General features: G+C 43.4%; 1 protein-coding gene and 1 pseudogene across 1 annotated transcript; both read right to left on the reverse strand.

Moving 5' to 3' along the window:
* Window positions 1-514: 514 nt before the first annotated feature.
* Window positions 515-2,602, reverse strand: Crh (corticotropin releasing hormone). The gene is made up of 2 exons (XM_034500920.2): window positions 2,283-2,602; window positions 515-1,618 (listed from the first exon to the last, which is right to left on the reverse strand). The coding sequence occupies exon 2, from the start codon at window positions 1,602-1,604 to the stop codon at window positions 1,041-1,043; it is 564 nt and encodes a 187-aa protein (XP_034356811.1). The 5' UTR covers window positions 1,605-1,618; window positions 2,283-2,602; the 3' UTR covers window positions 515-1,040.
* Window positions 2,603-11,044: 8,442 nt separating this feature from the next.
* Window positions 11,045-19,438, reverse strand: part of LOC117706787 (peptidyl-prolyl cis-trans isomerase D pseudogene) — a 40,065-nt pseudogene continuing 31,671 nt past the window's right edge.

Genomic DNA, 19,438 nt, shown 5'->3' on the forward strand with positions numbered 1-19,438 from the left:
CAAGTGCCCTTTTACTGAAAATATGTTTATTTACTTGAAATGTTGCATCATTAAGTTTCTCCTATCTAAGGCTGGGGAGATAGTACAGTGGGCACAAGCATTTGCCTTTGGATCTGAAAAACCAAGTTGGGTTCCTAGGACTCACGTGGTAGGAGGAAACTGACCTTCACCAGTTATCCTCTCACCACCCCTTTCCCATGATGCCCACACTTCCCCGGTCCTCTACAAATTAGGCTTGCATGCTATTTCCACTGTGACTTATCTTCCAGTTGTAAAATTTTAAGTTTTAGAGGTGGGAGGATCCCCTAAAATTAATTCAATCTCAGAAGGGAAATTTGAGGTGCAGAGGAAAGCCCAGGGCCAGTGTAAGCTATGTGACAAATGTTCATATTTTTAAGAGAAGATAAAATGTAGGAGGTTTTTGGGGGGTGGGGGTGTTTTCTATATTGTGGTTGTTTCTGTATTGTTTTTACTGTGCTGGAGCCGTTTTTATATGCACGCTGGAGAGGAAATATAAAGTCACAACAACCTTTGCAGATTTTATTAAAAATATATTCAACGTTCTTTTGCACAACCAAATTAGCCAAGGATCAGGAAGCTGTTTTATTATTGAAACATTTGCAAGAAAAAGTTGATTCAAAGAGCTTATACATTTCGTCCTAGTCACTCCTCAAGAATGAATTCTCTTTCACTGTAGTTCCAAATAAAAACAACTGGGTGACTTCAATCTGCTTTTTTAAAGGTTTCCTCCTTGGGTCCACATTTTCTTTAAGATACTGGCTATAACGACACTTATTTGCACATGGAAACAAAGCATGGGCAATACAAATAACGCTGTTTTGGTACTACACAGAAACACACTTTGTGCATGCTAATTAAGGGGTATATAGACTCTCTCCCTGTACATTTTCTATGCTTCAAGCTATATAAAAATAAACAAATGATATCAGAGCTGCAATATGGTACAGAATAATGTGTTTTAAATTTTTTATGTTTACTTGTGTGCTAAATGCAGAATCGTTTTGGCCAAGCGCAACATTTCATTTCCCAATAATCTCCATCAGTTTCCTGTTGCTGTGAGCTTGCTGAGCTAACTGCTCTGCCCTGGCCATTTCCAAGACTTCCCGCAGAAGATGGAAGGTGAGATCCAGAGAGATGGGCGGTTCCTCGGACCGCCTCTCCCTCTCCAGCGCTCCCTGGTGGCCACCGAGGGCATCCTCGGCGCCGCGTTTCGCCGGCTCCACGCGGCTGTCGAGCGAGCGCTGAGGCATCTGCAGCTGCTGCAGCAACACGCGGAAAAAGTTAGCAGCAGCCTGGTCGTGAGAGGGGCGGCTGCCGCGACCCGCGGTGAGGGGCGTGGAGTTGGGCGACAGCCGAGCAGCGGGACTTCTGTTGAGGTTCCCCAGGCGGAGGAAGTATTCTTCACCCATGCGGATCAGAACCGGCTGAGGTTGCTGGGGCTGCTCAGGCTGCAAGAAATTCACGGGCTGCGGGGCCCGCGGCGATCCGGGGATGGATCCCCTGCTCAGCAGGGCCCTGCAAGGCAGGCAGGGCGACATAGCCACCAGCAGCATGCCCGCAGACACCAGCAGCCGCAGCCGCATGTTAGGGACGCTCTCTGCAGCACCGAGGTTGGGGTCGGGGGAGAGAAGGTGGGGGAGAAAGGTAAGATTTGTCAGAGTTTAGTTTAGCTGGAAGGTGCAGCGGGGCTTCCTATCCGACTCCCATAGACAAGACAAGCTTTGGGCTTCGGTGACGCTGTCCGCGGTGCTGACACTATGTACCCGCAAAGCTTATTTGGTGCGAACCCGCAGGTTCTTTGGAGACCTGGCTCCTCTTCCTAAGGATCTACCAAACGCCTTCCCCAAACCGACTTCCCTGAGCCCGGACAAGTGCCACAGGTTTAAGCTGTCGCCCGCCCTAATCGCCCCCTTTCGGACATTCTTTTCTTCCAAATTGAGAACTATCTCCTCTCTGTCTCCATTCCTGTCCTTGCTCCCTTTGCTTGGGGATATGGGGTGCAACAGGGAAGCCACTCTTTACACAGACTATGAGCAGTGAGTGGCCGATTGGATTGAGTGGATACAGATGAGCAGCCGCAGCCGCCGTCTAACTTCGCTTTTTGCCACATCGCCGCTGTCATTGGAATTTTAAGGCACAGTTGGCGACACACATACATGCATAGGCACAGGCATTCCAGCACATTGGGCAGCTGGCTCTGGGGCGCACCACAGCAGCTCGGGCAGCACAAAGTTGGTGGCGCCCGTCTAGGCGCTGCCTACCTTCTCCTCCCTTGGCAGGTGAGCCCGCACTGCTGCCTCTGCAGAGGGACTTCTCCCAGGGTGCCTCCTGCAGGTTTTCTTCTTCTTCTCCTTTCTCTTCTCCTTTTCTTTTTCCTTGTCCCTTTCTCTTCAGTCTCTCAACGTACTTGGGCTCTGAGTTTCTCCACACCAGAGCCTGGAGTGAGATTTTATAACGTCGACCCTCTTCAGAAAGCACGCAGCATTTGCCTAATAAGCTGACGCTCTCTTGACAGCTCGATTGCGCGCTGCCTCTGCTCCTGCATAAATAATAGGGCCCTGCCAAGGAGCGAGGGACAGAGTTCTGCTATTTCAACACTGAATCTCACATCCAATTATATCAACAGATATTTATCGCCTCCTTGGTGACGTCAACGAGCCCTAAAATGGAAGGGCTTCTTATGACTTGTCCATTGACAAAAATTCTTGAATGAGATTATCCAAGTGTGGAAAACATACTGACCTCTTACTATGATAGGCCAGATACTGTCCAGAAAAAAGACAAAGAGTGGGAGGGGAGAGAAGAGGTGGAGAGTGCAGAGCTGCCAAGAAGGGAGCCACCATTAAGGGGGTGGATCTGCACATTTCCTGGTGTCTCACCACCTCCACCTAACTTTTCTGTCAGGTTTTCCTCCCAGGAAACATCTCAGTATCTGAAATATGTCTTTACTATGGCCTGCCATGTTTCTGCTTGGTGGGGAGTGAAGAACTAGGGGACAGAGACAACCAAGTCTTAGCTTTTATCCACTTAGTCCTCCCAAGAGCAGATAACGGAATTATGGATCTAAAGACAAGATCAGTGAGTATTTTGAAACCAGCTTAGTGTTTTTCTTCAAGAGAAAAGAGCTAGCCTAATGATGAAGGCCATAAACAAAGACAAAAACAATCAATCAATCAATCAATCAATCAAACAAACAAACAAAACCACCTCAGGTTCAAGTGACTCAGGCCACCTATGGGTCTCCTCTCAGAATCTAAAGTTAATCAGGACCTTTCTGTTCCCCTAAGAAGACCACAGTGAACTCTATGCACTGAACAGTCTATTCCCAAGTCTACACTGCAAACCCAAGGGGGAGGCATTTTTCTCTTGTGTTGAAAAAAACATAAGCTGCTCGATAGTCTGAAAAAAAATCAGTTATTGAGTCTGTAAATGAGAACCATTCATTTCAGCTCCATGTACTGAGAAATCATGATAGTAATGAATGGCAAGGCACTCAAGTTATTTATTATGTGTTCTGTTCCTTTCTCCAAATTCAAATGTGCACCACAAGTGTCTTTAGCAATTGCTCTCTGACACTATTATAGAATACAATGCCACATCCACGAATCCACTCTCAAATTTTGAGTTAAATGGATATTATGTCTGAGTGGGAAGCAGTTACCTTTAATCCTGCAATTCAAGGTGCTGTTACAAACTCTAGTGTCTGTGATTCATTTCAGATGCTTCGTAACCACCACTACTGTTTATCCAAAATCTTCTGTTCCCTGTTTCTAGTTATATGTGCCATTTTTCTCTGTCACTAATGTGGCAGATAATGCAATGCAGATTTCAACCACTGTTTGGAGCCTGTACTAATCAACAACTCTTCTAGAAACAAGAGGAAGATGGGGGATACACTGAAAGTTTGTAAAAAAGTCAGCTCATAGATGAATGATACACTGTGAGATGCATTTCTGATAGAAGAGGACACAAGAAGAATCCTATCCACTGTGGAAATGTGATTTGTTAATAAATAATGGTTAAATCATGCTTTGGAGAAAAACTGGGTTTGCATTGACAAGGAGGCATCCAGAATCTTCATTATTGTTACCGTGGGCATTTCAGAAGTTGAAATTCATCTTGGTGTTGGCTTTTTTGTTTGTTGTTTTCTATTTTGTTTTAACTTTTATTCCTGACTCCTTCTCTGTCCATTCATAAAGTTCAGCTTAAATGCCAATCTGGAGAGGGAAAGCAGCCAGTGAGTCCTGAAGAGGAAGTCAGAGATGGACGTGCCTATGAGCTTCCCAGAAGTCAGGGAGGTTCCTTAGGGGAAGAAGTAACAAGTATGGGGCCGTTGTTAACCTCTTGACCCTAAGATCCCCTCCCATTGGACCTTCTGGGGATGCTTTTTACTCTGGCTGCACTATTGCTGTTGAGTCCTTGCCCTGGACCTTATCGAGAACATAAATTGTAACGCATCCTAATTTACTGAAGTAAGTCACAGTGTACTCATATTGGAAATGATCACTTGGTTTAAATGCTAACCAGAGGTAATCTGAAGTTACTCAGCTAGTGATAAAGTCAGAACAAGAGCCCAGTTCTTTACTGCTGACCCTACTATTTTACAGTATGACAATGTCCTCTGTGCTTCCTTTCCCAGCAGAGGTACATGAATGAGCCGAGATGAGTGGAATTAATTTAGGTGGAGCAACACACATACCAATTCTTGAAGTGCCTTTTCTTGGGTTTTCCTTTTATTCCCAAGGCATGAGAATACAGGAACTCTTAGTGCAGTGCCCCTTAGCTTTGAATGCCTGTGTGTGCACACTGCTATTTTCCACATTGGCTGAATCTCGTGATTATGATGTAAGGTTTTTAAGTGCACTGATGCCCCTAAAAATGAAAATGCAAAAACTGCAAAATAAAAAAATTTCACGAAAATAAAAGCATTACTTTTATCTTTTTATACAGAAAGTAGGGAGGATTCTTGAAATTATTATGTAAATGTGTGATTGCAGAAGTAACACAACACAAATGCTTTTAGATACTGGAAACACTGTCCAAGAAATATGGGCACCAAATAGTGATTAATTCCTGTTCAAAATACTTTTTCAAAATCAATCTAACATAGGAGTGAGTTAAATAATACAGAACACAGATTAATTAAATAAAAGAGAAACAATAGAGTTAGTTGGGCGTGGGACTCAGTGACAGAGCACTTGCCCCGGGGTTCAAGCTGTGGTACCATAGACACACATGGAATTTTGGTGGACACACACACACACACACACACACACACACGGGAGGGAGGGAGGGAGGGAGGGGAAGGGGGAGGGAGAGGAGACGGACACAGAGACAGAGACACAGAGACAGAGACACAAGAAGACAGAGAGCAGGTGACTACTCAGAGCCTCCATCCCCTTGCACTTTTACTTCCATTGGCAAAATCCGGGCAAGCAAATACACTCTTCCAGTTTGCTAACTAAGCACATTGTTGCAATTAATCTGAAATCTCTACTCACAGACAGGTTGCTTAATCATTGCGGTCACTGCACTTTAGATAGATTGATAGCCATCTTCATAGGATGATAGGGAAAGGGTTTCAAAAACATAAATATCTTACTGCTTCCCTGGGAACAATATTGTAACTTTTAACAGTCTCTTCTGGTGTCAAAGCCATATATCCTCTCTACAGAGAACATGGAGGACTCTGAAAAACACAATGGGGAATGTAAACCAGGTGTGGTGGCACACATATCTAACCCCAGCCAGGTGTGGTGGCACACATCTCGAAACCCAGCACCTTCAGTGGGCAGCAGGACTGCAAGCTGGAAGCCAGCCTGGCATACATAGTAAGACTTAGCCTTACAGCAATGGCAAAACACTACGCAAAATTCCTCTGAATGCCAAAGCTAATCAATCACATTTACCGCTTGGTTACCTGGCCCCAAGTGTTTGTGATGAGATTAGATATTTTTCTTAATTGGACTAACACTGTGGTCTTAATTGTGATCTCTACTTTAAATAAAACCTACATTTTAAAACTTAAATGTAAAAAAAAAAAAAAGGGACAGAGTGATTTTAAATGTTCTTACCACAGGAAATGGTATGTATGGTGACATACAGGTTAGTTAGTTCTACTTAGCTGTTCTATCAGGTATACATATACTAAAGTATGTTGTTCTCTCTCTCTCTCTCTCTCTCTCTCTCTCTCTCTCTCTCTCTCTCTCTCTCTGTGTGTGTGTGTGTGTGTGTGTGAGAGAGAGAGAGAGAGAGAGAGAGAGAGAGAGAGAGAGAGAGAGATATTTTTATTGGCAATGCGCATTAATTATTTGATTAACAAGTATTTTGTTGTGGGATTCTTTCTCAGATTAAGTTTAGGACCTGTATCTTTATGTTCTGCTAAAACCATGGCTGTCCTTCAGTATAAATCTCAAATTTCACCAGTCACGGTCACAGGACAGACTGCACACTATGTGACAGGGCATGGGTTTTCTGTATAAGTTTCTTCTCAAAACACAATGGATACTCCCTGGCTTGTTAAATGAATTCAGATGCTATGCCCTAGTCCATTGAATCCATTCAGTGGATACTTTCTAGCCTATTGAAAGAATGTAGTGGACACTCTCTTCTGTTTAAAGAATGCAGTAGACACTCTGTAGCCTGTTAAATAAATGCAGTGGATGCCCGAGCCTGTTGAATGTGTGCAGTGGCTACTCGCCAGAATTTGACTACATGTAGTAGAGTATGTCAAGCTCTCTCTCACACATATGGTTCTTTTTCTATTCTCTGTCTTACTAGGGATTATACCTCACCAGGATAGCACTGCCATTTTAGTGGGTTCAAAGAGGGGGATATAAGTGTAATGCATTCCAAATGCAGTACAGAGAACAGATGGGAGGGGCAGAAAGTAACACACACACACACACACACACACACACACACACGAATTGTTCACCTACAGAGTGGATATCACGTACCTAATGGTTATTGGAGCAGCAGCAGCAAACAAAGAGAGGATCCAGAGAGCCCAGGCCCCTTCACCTGTGGACATCCTGTGAGGACAGGGCTGCATCTCACTTCCCACTAGTCAGTTATTCTCTCATACCCAGGGGTCATTCCTGCATGCCTTGTCTTCTTTGCCCAGAAAGTGACCAGGACATGATCACCTCTTTTTCTAGAAGTTAGGAAGTAACTGTGCCTGGTAGGGTGACTCAGAACATCAGCAAAGGAGCATGTCCGGTTCTCTGACAAGCCCCAGTCCTCTGGTCATGACAGACATGACTGATCTTTTCTATTTACATCATAATACATCGAATTTTCTGTTTTAGTCTCAGATAATGGATGGAGTGCAGTGGGAGGATGTGTGTGAACTTTCTGTCAAGAAAAGCCATTTTCAGGAACAAATTATCTTACAATAGTTGGCCACAAGAAAAAAAAATCTACCAACCAAGTATCCTGAAGAGACATTTATATTCATAAACATTATTAGGCTCTGAAGGAAGGTTCCCAAACAGGCTCCTAAGGATGTCACTAGTTTTACAAAGAGGGAGGGGTAGAGTTAAAACAAATTTGAACATTTATTTTACTGGAGGATTTTTAGTGTTTTTACATTTTTATTCTCTAGTGTCCTAAATCCCCAAGGCTTCAGAGTTTTTATGCTGAATTGCCTACATAGCTTGTTATCCTGAGACTAACTGGAAACGGAGTGACCCCAGCAGCACTCCTTGGAGTCTTGCTGGGTTTCCTTTCTTTGACACCTAGCATTAAGCCAACACTTAGACCTGCTAGTTATTTTTACCATTTCTGGGAGGAAAATGTCATATTTTGCTCTAGAAGAACATTTTGGGAAATGATAACCCTGTATGCTTTTAGGGTGCTCAGGATTTCTTGCCCTTGAAAGGGTCACCTTTCAGCAAGTTGTGCGCTGATGAGGGCAGGAGCCTCTCTCTTACGTGATGGTGCTGTCTTCCTGCAGTGCAAGGTCTCTGGGCCTGGATCTCAGGAGAAGTGACCTAGACAGAACTGACTACAGCAAGAAAACACTGTTTTGGTTTTCTGGAAATGTGGTTACCCCAGGGGCAGTAAGCAATGAGGCAGCCAGCATTCAGGAGCCGTGGGTTTCAAAGACATTATTCCTAGATCTGTGTTCATGACTGTGTGAACTTTGGAACAAGCTGTTTTTCCTCTCCAAGCATTCTTTGACCCATAGGTAGAAGATGGGATATTAGCTTCCATCACAAAAGCTACAGTCGTGCTGCCGTATGTGCACCCCTTTGCCTCTTAGTTTGATTGTGAACTTGCCTCCCACTTCTTCATAGATAGAACCTTAATACACAGCTTACCCTACTGAGTATTGGCTATTGGCGGTTCACTGAGTGCCCTACTGCAGAAAGGCCTTATCAATTCTAGTTGACCCTGTATTTCTCATAGCCAGTGAACACTTGGAAGAAGCTTGACGGAAACTCATGTCTGGAGTAAGGATTGTTTGATTTGCTACATTTGTTCTCCTTCTTTGCATAAATTTTAGAAGTGATCTAAACAATATCACTAGGATAATAGAAAAAGACTTAATGGCCCCAAGCAGCAGTGAGACTTAATATTCTTATTCATGGGAAGATAAATATAGAGATGTCTTTGAGTTGCACCTAATTTCCCAACTTGTTGTCTTTGTACTTGAATTCTTAATAGCTTTAAAATTCTGCCATGTGCTAATGCTTTTTTAGCTTCTCAGAGGCAACAGTAATTGCAAAGATGGGATTGTTTTTATTTGATTGGAGAACTATAATTCTATAACTTCATAGGTTTCTTCTGTAAAAAGTGTTGCTCAGCTTTTGAGAATTACACTATGTAATAAACTTTTTCTTTGTATGACCTCCAGATTCCTAGGTCAAAGTTTCATTCCCACTATGATGAGATTTGAAGACAAGACCTTTGTGAGGTACGTAGAATATGAATGTAGAGACAACCTGAGTGAGCTTAGCACTCTCATAAAAGATGTCTCTCTCTCCAATCCTTTGTCATCAGAAAGCAAGATGGCCAATAGCAGACACTATATCCACCAGAAACTGGTCTTGGATTTCCTATCCTCTAGAACTGTGAAAAATCAGTTTTTTTTTTTCATTGTTAAGTCACCTAGTCCATGACACACTAAAATAAATGGCATCTTTTATGGAAGTTGTCATAGTATCTTTTCTTAATTTTTGTTATTTTGTTATTGGATAATTTATTTATTTAAATATTTTAAGAACAAAATTTTTCAGATAGCTTTGCTGGGATGTAGATCTCTGAAATGTTGCTTGCCAACTGCTGCACTGTACACCTGACTTTGTTTCTCCCTAGCTGGGTGACCTGGACCAAATCGAAACCTGCATTCCATATCACCTCCCTCCAACATGGAGAACTTTCCTGGTTAAAAGACTAGACCAAGAGCCAATAATAATAATAAGACCATGAACAAACATGACCTATAGCTGAGCATTAATTTGGGGTCTTATGAAATATTAAGCAATCACCTTAGCATCCCCTAGAACATTATCAGGAATCCTCTACAGGGATTTTCCACAGCTGAGGAGCTTCTCAAAAGCCAGACACAGACCTTTCTGCTAAGAAATTTGGGGCACTGCAGCCTCCTTTGGGGCCAAGACAAGTACAATAATAGCTTCCTTTGTCTGTGCTTCTTCCTGAAGCTTTGCTTTTGTGCCTCTAATCCTTTATCCCTGAACCCTGCTGGGAAGTAGGAATTATTATCCACATTACAGAGATGAATAAGCAGAGGGCCAGAATGGGTAGGTTGATTCACATCTTCCAGCAGGTATGTGGAAGGAGCCAGAACGCTCTCATCTCCCCCTGTCCTTATCACTCAGACCTCCCAGTGGCAGTCCCATGGTTTAGAAGGAAGAAACCCAATAGATGTGCCAGGCTTCCAGGATGTCTTTTTCCTCATCATTAACCACAAGGTGTGACGATGAAAAATGCCACACCATTTGTGCACGTCCTACAAGAGAAGACTCCAGCAGCTGGCTTAGCATAGAACGCTAATCATTCTGCTGCTCACAACCATATTCCTTCTTTAATTTGAATTCTCTTCCTCTTCGGTATAAACCATGCTGGGCATCCCGTTCTGTCCAGCAACCACCAGAAGGGGCAGAGGTTACAAGACACTAACAAATGTGTGTTACAGAGAGCCTCAGAACAGATTCCAATCTCCCCGATCCAAATCTCGCTCCTTCAAAGGACTTGCAGTGCCTCACTCTGATGTAGGTATAGGCTACTGTTCGTGCCTCACACTGGTTTCTAAATTAATATTTTCTGTATAGAAAGCTGATAATTAGTGTGTACCTCCACTAAAATGTCAAATCAACTATTTGCAATGGAAGGGAAGCAGAAAGCAACTTGTAAATTCTGTGCATAATGAAGTAAAAAACAAGCACGCACAAAGAAGCCAGACAATTACAGCTGTGTGATTCTATTATCTTAGAAGACAAAACAGAGGGAGCTGATTAGTACTCAGCCTTGGGTGAAAGGCTGGTTTTTCTTTCTTCCCTCTGCATTTTGATAGGATCTTTGTAGCCACGTTGCAGGTCACAATGTTTTGCAAAGTTTTTGTTGGTGGTGTTTTTTCTCCGACCCTGACACAGGTAATTCTGTTATGCGACTGTCTTTAGGACGTATTTATTCCTCAGCTGTTACATATGTGGCCAACAGAATACCCTACACCAGGCTCTGACCACTGGGCTCCAACAGACAGAGAGTACTAAGAACCAAATATTTACTATATTCCAGTCCCTGTGCTTGATGCTGGAGGTAAAAACAAAGAAGCAAAAGAATCCCTACTACTCTTGAGATGCCCACTGCTCATGGAGGAAGACATGCTAGACAAGAACATTTGTGATGTGTGATCTGTGTATGAACAAAGAGAAGGACCTCTGCCATGGGAAGGAGGCAGATAGGGGTATGAAAAGATGTCTTCGGAGCAGGAGAAGGTGATACCCAAGGTAAGGCCAGAACAAGGAAAAGACAAGCATTAGAAGTGGGGTGGGGGCTATTCCAGAGAAGCCACCTCAGATTGGAAGATGCAAAACTGAGGGAAATCAGCCAGTTTCCTGCAGCACATGAAGATGTGAAGGAGTTCAGAGGAGGACACCTGAGAAGTAAAGCATGAACGGTCATCAAAGGCCAACTGTATCGGGCCTGGCCAGCGAGGACTTTATGTGGGTGGGAGTAGCTGATTCTGACTTCAGAAAGTATACTCTAGCTGTCTGAACTAGGTGATGGTGAGGAGGCTGGGCAGCCAGCCTCCACACTCTCACCACTCTTTCCCTGGCCTCAGCATTCCCTCGACATTTGCATAAGCTTCCCCTCCCTCAACCCCCTTGCTCTTTCCAGCTGCCTGACCTTTCAGAGGAGGCACAGCCTGGCAAAGAAATATGGCTGTCCCCATTTCATAGTGGCACTCCCTAATGAAACCCCTCCTCCTGGGAACGGCAAATGCCAGCTTGAGAACAGATAAACAGCAACAACTCCCAGCCTGTGTCGCCGAGGCTGGCACCCTCTTCTGATGAATGGCTAAGTACTTCCCAGTTCAGGTAAAAAAAAGCAGAAGACCAAACATCCCAAGAGAGATAAGTGCCATACTTTGGGGCAATTAAGCATTCCCAGGCAGTTGTGGCCAGTTTGTAATAACACTAGTCCCTGATAGCACCATAAAGGCCAAAAGAGCTCCCTCCCCAGTTGTGGGATCCAACCTGCTGCCTAAACCAACAGTATTGTGTTTGAAAGATGACTTCCCTTGTCACCTTCCCTGTAATGTAGCCCTGAAGCCCCAGAATCTGTGTATGTATAAAAATTCTAAGCCCCTAGATACACGATGGCAATCCTGCCCTGCACAGTGGGAACGGATTGCAATCTGAACCAGGTGCATATATTAAAGACTTTTGTCTCACTACATTGGATAGGCAATTCTTTGAGCTCTTCTGGGAATCCCAAGATCTGGGCATAACAACAGATGGCAGGTAAAGTGATGATGGTAATGAACGTGCCTTGTGCTGAGTGCAGGAGGCACACGGCTGAGGATTTGAAGGACAGCAACACTCAGTAGATATCCTCAAGTGGATTCAGGCAATCTAGAAGCAAGCAACCATGGTGTTTGAGAATCTGTCAATCAAAAGGTTGGGATCTGCCACCCTAGATCCAAATCCCGCCTCTGTGAGACATTATGGATATAAGTAGGCATGCCAGGTCACACTCTGCATGTTGGTTTATTCATAAAAGAGAAGATAGGATCTTCCTCTTAGTTATTGCTGTGAGGACTAAATAAGTTGAGCCATAAAGCCGTTAGTACTACCTTTGGAACATTCAAGACCTTTGATAAGTGGGAATTCTCTTGAATGAACTACGGAATGGGTAGGACACAGGATTTAGAATTTGGTGGCACAGGGCAAGACGTCCAAAGGAATCTCATTGTTTTGCCTTAGGCAGCGAGGCAGATGGTAAGCACAGGAGGGAACAGTGAACAAGGAAGGTAAGATTTATTTGGGAGCTATTGCGAGTGGAAAGCCTAAGGAACATTGTGATAGAAATATCCTTCTTGCCATTGTCACAAAAGTGTGAGTTCTGAAGACCAGTCTGTAAATTTGAGAGCTAGAATTCTCAGGAAGCAACTAAAGCTGACTGACCGGTGAAGACAGAGTAAAAGGCAGGAATGCCCAGGGAGACAGTTTGGGAAAAGCCTCGATTTAATGGATAGTTGAAAGAAGGGGGGAGACTGGGCTGGGAAAGCTGGAGGATAGCTGGGGAAACAAGAAACAAGAGAGTCCTGAAGACTCTGGGAGAGTATCCATGGGAGAGTAATCAGAAATGTAAACCGAGGCAGAGGAAGGCTCTGGAACAAGAAATAGGGGATGACAATCACTGGGTTGGGCGATGCTCCACCTCTGAGTGTTGGGTGCCTCTCACCTGATCCTCAAACGGAGCTCAGAGGAAGGGCCCTAGGGACTAAGAGTCCGGGAGGAAAACTGCTTAGGTGGAGCTATTGCTGCCCAGGAAGCTTGGAAAATGAGCTCAAAAGAACAAAGTGGAACCTCTGTGAGAACCTGAGGGCAGTTAGGGGGTTGGGGGTGGTGCAGGAAGTGAGAGATTGACACGCAGAATTGTTACTGAGTCATGCTAACACCCACAGCAAGCAAATAGGAAACAGAAGCCTGTTCTCACTCTTCTCTGCTTTCCAGTCTCCCCAGAGTGTTCTTTGTCAGCAAAACAATGGAAGCCTGGTAATGTCAGAGGAATGTAGCCTGCAGACTCCAGGCTCCAGGTTCCAGCACTGGACTCTGGCATGGTGTCTTGAGGCAGCATGATTTGTCAATCTAGTGTTTTGGAGGAAAGCAATAGACTGAGAAGCTGAAATGTAGACACCGAATATGGACTGTTTTCTTTTTTTAAAGAAAGCTGTGGCTCCTTGCACTAGCCTGACATGCTTATATGTTTTGAAAACCTCCTGAGAGGTTTTTGTTTCGTTTTGTTTTGTTTTTGATGGACAGTTGGCATCAGGCTGCCAGTGCTGTCAGCCCAGCTAGGACAAGGGTACTTGGGTCAAGTTCCCATTGTCAAGGTGTTAGAAGACACTTCTGAGTGCTCTGTTGATGCAAAGGATGGGAGTTAGTAACCTTGGATGTGTGTGTGGGTACTGTGTGGACTTTCCAGGGTCAGTCTCTTTCTTTTAGAGCAAACTCATTCAGTGAGCCTGAACTGCTCAGGTGTCACATTCCCCAACAACACACAGGCAGAGAGAAATACAATGTGCAGACACATAGGAACACATGCACTCCTAGGGAAAAACAGATAAAAAAGTGAATAGATGAGTGGAGTCACTTGTCTAGCCATTTGTTGCAGAGGAGATATTTACCTCCAACCCTCTGAGTTTTAAAATATTTTCTATTAATATTGGAGTTTTCTATTTTAATTGAGAAATTTTCTTAAAGGATTCATTCTCCAAACTACAGTTGTTAGAATCGGGGTAACTGAAAAACAAAACAACAAAACCTCAGTATGTAGGTGGCTTTTGTTCTAAAGAAAGGAAATCCTGATGGGAATGGCAATGTGTCCACTGAAACAGTGGTGTCCTGAAGCAGAGGAGGTGAGTTATGTGGAAAGGACACTAGATTAGAGGGTAACAGGACTAATTTTTTTTTTTTTTTAATTTCATAACACTTTCTTAAGAAGGAATCTGTATTAGCACTTCGATGTAAATAATGACAGATAATCAAGGGAAACACATCAGGAATTATGTAGACAGTAACTTACACTATCTCTTATGTAATCAATATACAATATTTAAGGAAAGTTTGATCCTTATTTAGCAATTTTTTTTTTGCACACACTGCCTTTTCTTTATCTTTCTGTGTCTTTATCATTTGTTTGACTTTAAGCAATTCTGCCTGGATAGCTTTATCTCCTGGGGCTATCTCCTGCGCCTTCTTAAGATCAGCCCCTGCTCAATCATACCATTTTAGTCCTTGCCATTCTAGCTGGTACAGTGCTTTGGTATTTAAAAGCTCCATGTCAAGAACCTCCAAACAACTGTCAATTGCCCCGAGGCAATTTGACATCTTCAATTTACAAGCACCAATAGTCAGCACATAACTTAAGGTACAGGTTGCAGTCTGGGTATATCTGCGCTCTCTATAACAGCCTTTAGAGTATCCACGTACCTTAAAACCTTTGCAACTTTTTAATAGCCACATCCCAGTTCTGAGACATGAAAAGAGTATTTCCAATTTTTTTTAAGTCTTCAGCTATTAATAAAATTTTATTCACATATTTTACATCTACATCTACGTCCTCAGTGAAATCTGGATGACTATCACAGAGCCATCTTTGGGGAGTATTCCCCAGTCATCCCCTTCTTTCCATTCTCTACATTCTGCAATAACACAGAGTTTGGCAGGTTTTTCTCCATTCACTTCTACGTTTTCAAGCATCCTTGCCACACCTAGATCTTTTATTAGTTGACCAAACACCGCATGTTTCCCATCCAAATGAGGAGTTGGAACTGTCGTGATAAAGAACTGAGAACCATTCGTATGGGGGTCTGCATTTGCCATGCTCAGCAAACCCTCCTAATAATGCTTATAATGAAATTTTTTTATTTTGAAATTTTTTACCAAAATACTTCTTTCACCTGTCCCATTCTGATTTGAGAAGTCCCCATCCTAAATCACAAATTCCTTTATGGAAAGAGCATTCTTTAAAATGGTTTAAACAGGTTTCCCAGTTCTGGATTCAGTACCTTTTCCTCCTGAATACAGTGCACAAAAATTTTCTTCAATTTTGAGAATAATATATGCAAATACTTCTAAAATAATTCCACCAAGGTCTACATCAACTAAGATCAGCAGGTTCTTGGGGAGCCAAACCCAGGAAATTACCTGCTGTTCTGGAAAGCCTAGTCAGTACAAGGTTAAGAAAGGACATTCACCCCAGAACTTAAAGAATGTCTGGTATTTCTTGGGAGCTGGATGCTCTTAGACAATGAGGACTCAATAGTGGGATGGCCCTAAGCAATGACCCTTGCCTAAACTTCCCATTTTGCTGTGTCTTTATAACCCGCAGCCTGAAATTAAAGTTAGAGATCTTGATCAGAACCCTAGACCTGCTCTCCTCCTTTGTGTCTCTTGTCCCTTTATTCTTTCATTCCCTTCCCTAAGGACTCATCGAATCTCAGCAGGCTGGGATGGGTTCAAGATTTTCACTGCAGGAAGTGGGAAGCATCAAATGGGAACCTCATTGTCAAGAGGAGCCCAAGGCCGCAGCACCTCTCCTGGGCTGGATTTCTGCTTCTCTGTGTGTGTGTGAGTGTGTGTACATATGAGAGAATGTGTATGTGTTTATGTGTTCATGAAGATTGTGTGCACAGTGTATGTATTTGTCCACATGTAGAAATCAGAGATCAACAATGAATGTCTTTCTCTATTGATCTGTAACTTATTGTTTTGGAAACCAAAGATAATTTTATTAGAGTTTGAGAGGAAAACAGTGTAATGTTGAAAATAAAATAAAACAACAACAAAAAAAACCATGATCCTGAAATTCAGATAGGTAGTAGGTATAGGAACAGTAAATAATAGAACAAAGAAAAGGAGATGTGAGATATGAAAGGGAAAGATAAGATACACGAGGATACAAGATACTCCAGGTGGCCTCACATCTGATTAACAAGACTGAAAGAAAGAACAAGGAGGAGGAAGAAATCATCAGAGAAATATCACCAGGGATTCCTTCTCAGAGTCAAAGGACATGAGTCTCAGAATTAAGAAGCCAGCTGCATGCTGAAAAGGGTTAGCTGCTAAGTTTCTGTAGATACATCCACATGTACATACCTTTAGACTTATCATCATAAAATACCAGTAATCGGAAATAAAGACAAGGTATATAGAACTGTTAATAGAAAGAGAAATTTAAAGTAGTATATATAAAACAAGAACTTTGACTAACATTAGAACTCTCACCATCAGTTTAAACTAGGCCTACCCTCCCTCCCTCCTCCACTATGCTCAGGTTGACCAGATGTCCTCAGGGATTTTAGGACTCACCCCACAGTGTTATCTTTAGATCTTTGGTCAGGCCCTGCTTCCAGGAGGGTTCCTACTAATGAGTGCTGTATTTCTTTCACAGAACCACAGAGACTGGCTGCCAGGCTGCCAGGGGCATGTTGAATTTCAGTGAGCCCTCTCTGTCAATCATCTCTGCACAACTACAACACAGTACCCAAGGGTGTATAACCTGTAAGATAAAAGATTTCTTTCATTCATAATTTTAGAGGCGCGAATTCTAAGTAGGTAGGCAGTTGATTTGGCCTCTCATGAGTGCAGCAGAGGGTGTCACATCATGCTAGAAGTGCATTTAAAAAGTTTTGTTTTATTAAAGAAAGCATTAAAGCATTTAATTGGTGGCTTGCTTACAGTTTCAGAGAGTGAGTTTGTGATAATCATCATGGGAGTTGTGGTGGCAGTAGGCAGGAGGCCAGGAAGGTACAGGGGCAGTAGCTAACAGGTGGCGTCTTATCTACATTACTTGGAGGCATACAAACACATAAGGAAAGATAGATAGATAGATAGATAGATAGATAGATAGATAGATAGATAGATGATTGATAGATAGATAGATGATGGATAGATAGATAGATAGATGATGGATAGATAGATAGACAGATAGATGATAGATAGATAGATAGATAGATAGATAGATAGATAGATAGATAGATGATTGATAGACAGATAGATGATGGATAGATAGAGGTCTTTGAAAGCTCAAAGCCTACCCCAAGTGACATGCCTCCTCTAAAAATGACACACCTTCTAATCTTTCCCAAATAGTTTCACCAAAATAGGGACTAAACATCTGGATCTATGCTAACATTCTCGTTCAAATTGCCGCACATACATATATCACATGCAAGTTTACAGCTGACCTTGTTTGGGCTCTTAAGTCAGTTCACTTCCAGCTTTATTTTGTCATATTCCCTCTGATCTCCAACAGCCAGGTGCAGAACCCAAAGGCAGATGAGGAGACAACATTCTTTATTCATTCAACTCCTCAGCCAGTCCATAGGGTAGCTACCACATGGGCAGTCTTTGTGGTAGTTGTTTCATTTTTTTCCAAGTATTGAACATCTTTCCTCTGCAACAGCAGTGAGTTTTGTTGGGAGCCGACCTTTAGCAGAAAGCGGCTATCAGCTTTGCAGCCATGTCAAGCCATATACCCTGATGTGAGACTTGTTTTTCAACAGCCTACAACAGCTGAAGCACACTCTGATATCCCACATATTTTGTTTTGCTGTTTACTGCCCCCAGCTGCAAGACACATGTGGTATCCATGCCTGCAAGGCATGCAGTCACGTGCTATCCACGTGCTATTCACATGCTATCCACGCCATACATGCCTGTAAGGCGCACGTGGTATCCAAGCCTACAAGGCATGCGGTCACGTGCTATCCACATGCTATCCATGCCATACATGCCTGTAAGGTGCACGTGGTATCCAAGCCTGCAAGGTGCACGGTGCATGTGCTATCCATGCTATAGACTCCTGTAACGCTTATGTCATATTCACACCTGCAAGGCAAGTGATATCCACTCGCCTACAAGGTACGTGGCAAAAGCCTATAAATACCCCAGATTTCCCTTCAATATAGGAGAATATGGGAGACAATGAGAGAGACAATAAAGGAGAGAGAGAGACAATAAACGAGACTTGAGACTTGATCAGACCCTCTGTCTTGTCTCCATTCTTCATGTTGCTTGCCTCTTGTGGGGCAGAAATCTCGCGGGCGGGGGGGGGGGGGGGAAGGGAGGGAGTCCGGCGACAGAGTCTCAGGGCGGTCCGGCACCAGAGCTTCCCGCGCCGCCAGCGGAAGATCCCACATTCACGCAGCTGTCGGTGGGCGGGCCGGCGGCTGCATTGGCAAGGTTCCAGGGTTCCAAAAGCTGGGAATCAGGCGGAGAGACCATGGACACGTGGAGTCCGGTTTTCCAAAGCTTTTATTGTTCATGGCATGGTGAATGGATGTAGGTGTTTTGCGCTTGGCCCCCCCCCCCCCCCCCCCCCCCCCCCCCCCCGGCCCCCCCCCCCCCCCCCCCCCCGCCAAAGGCCAGGGGAGACCAGTCTTATAGGGAAGGGAGAAAGGGGAGGGAATAACTTAATTAGCTACGCCCCTGGCCTTTTGATAATTCATTAATATTTAAATCTCTGGAGGTAGAGACTTGTTAATCACGCCCTCTACCTGTCCTACTTGACTGAAATTAACAGGTTAAATGGAGGTACCTCGTCCAAGGCCCAACAGCCTCTCTCTTTCTCTCTCTCTCTCTCTCTCTCTCTCTCTCTCTCTCTCTCTCTCTAGACCTGGACCTGCAGAACAGCTCGGGCTTTACAGGTTGGCTGCCCAACATGGGGCAGCTCGGGCGTTACAAGTTCTTCTTTCTGATATCTTCTATCTGCCTCCATGGATGTGCTGATGTCATATATTCCCAGATTACCCAAAGCTCTGCCTAGCATGAGACATTACTTGTACCAGTATGGCTACTCTTCTCATGCCCACTAAAGTCCTGTCTACTGATGACAGTGAATGGAGGGAAGGGTCCAGTTAATATTAAAAAAAAAAAAAAAAACTTTTCTCTGGGAACATAGAAACTATTTAAGAAAGTTATGAAAGCTATGTTTGTGATTCATGTTACTCCATGCTGTAAAATTCTAAGTGGTAAATATTATATAATCAGAACATAAATTTTTGCTTATATTCTCCTGCAAGCTCTGGCTAAGACTTACATGTGTGGCTATCATGAGTGAAGGAAACCCACAGCATCTGAAGAACTCACTAAATGCTGATGTATAGTCAGGATGGACTATACAAGCAGAATCTAATAAGAGGTATTACAAAAGTAGT

The sequence above is a fragment of the Arvicanthis niloticus genome, chromosome 4 (assembly GCF_011762505.2).
Source record: "Arvicanthis niloticus isolate mArvNil1 chromosome 4, mArvNil1.pat.X, whole genome shotgun sequence".
Taxonomy (NCBI): domain Eukaryota; kingdom Metazoa; phylum Chordata; class Mammalia; order Rodentia; family Muridae; genus Arvicanthis; species Arvicanthis niloticus.

What these genes read in the sequence shown, in the direction of transcription:
- Crh (XM_034500920.2), bottom strand. Translation starts at nt 1,604, where the DNA reads ATGCGGCTGCGGCTGCTGGTGTCTGCGGGCATGCTGCTGGTGGCTATG.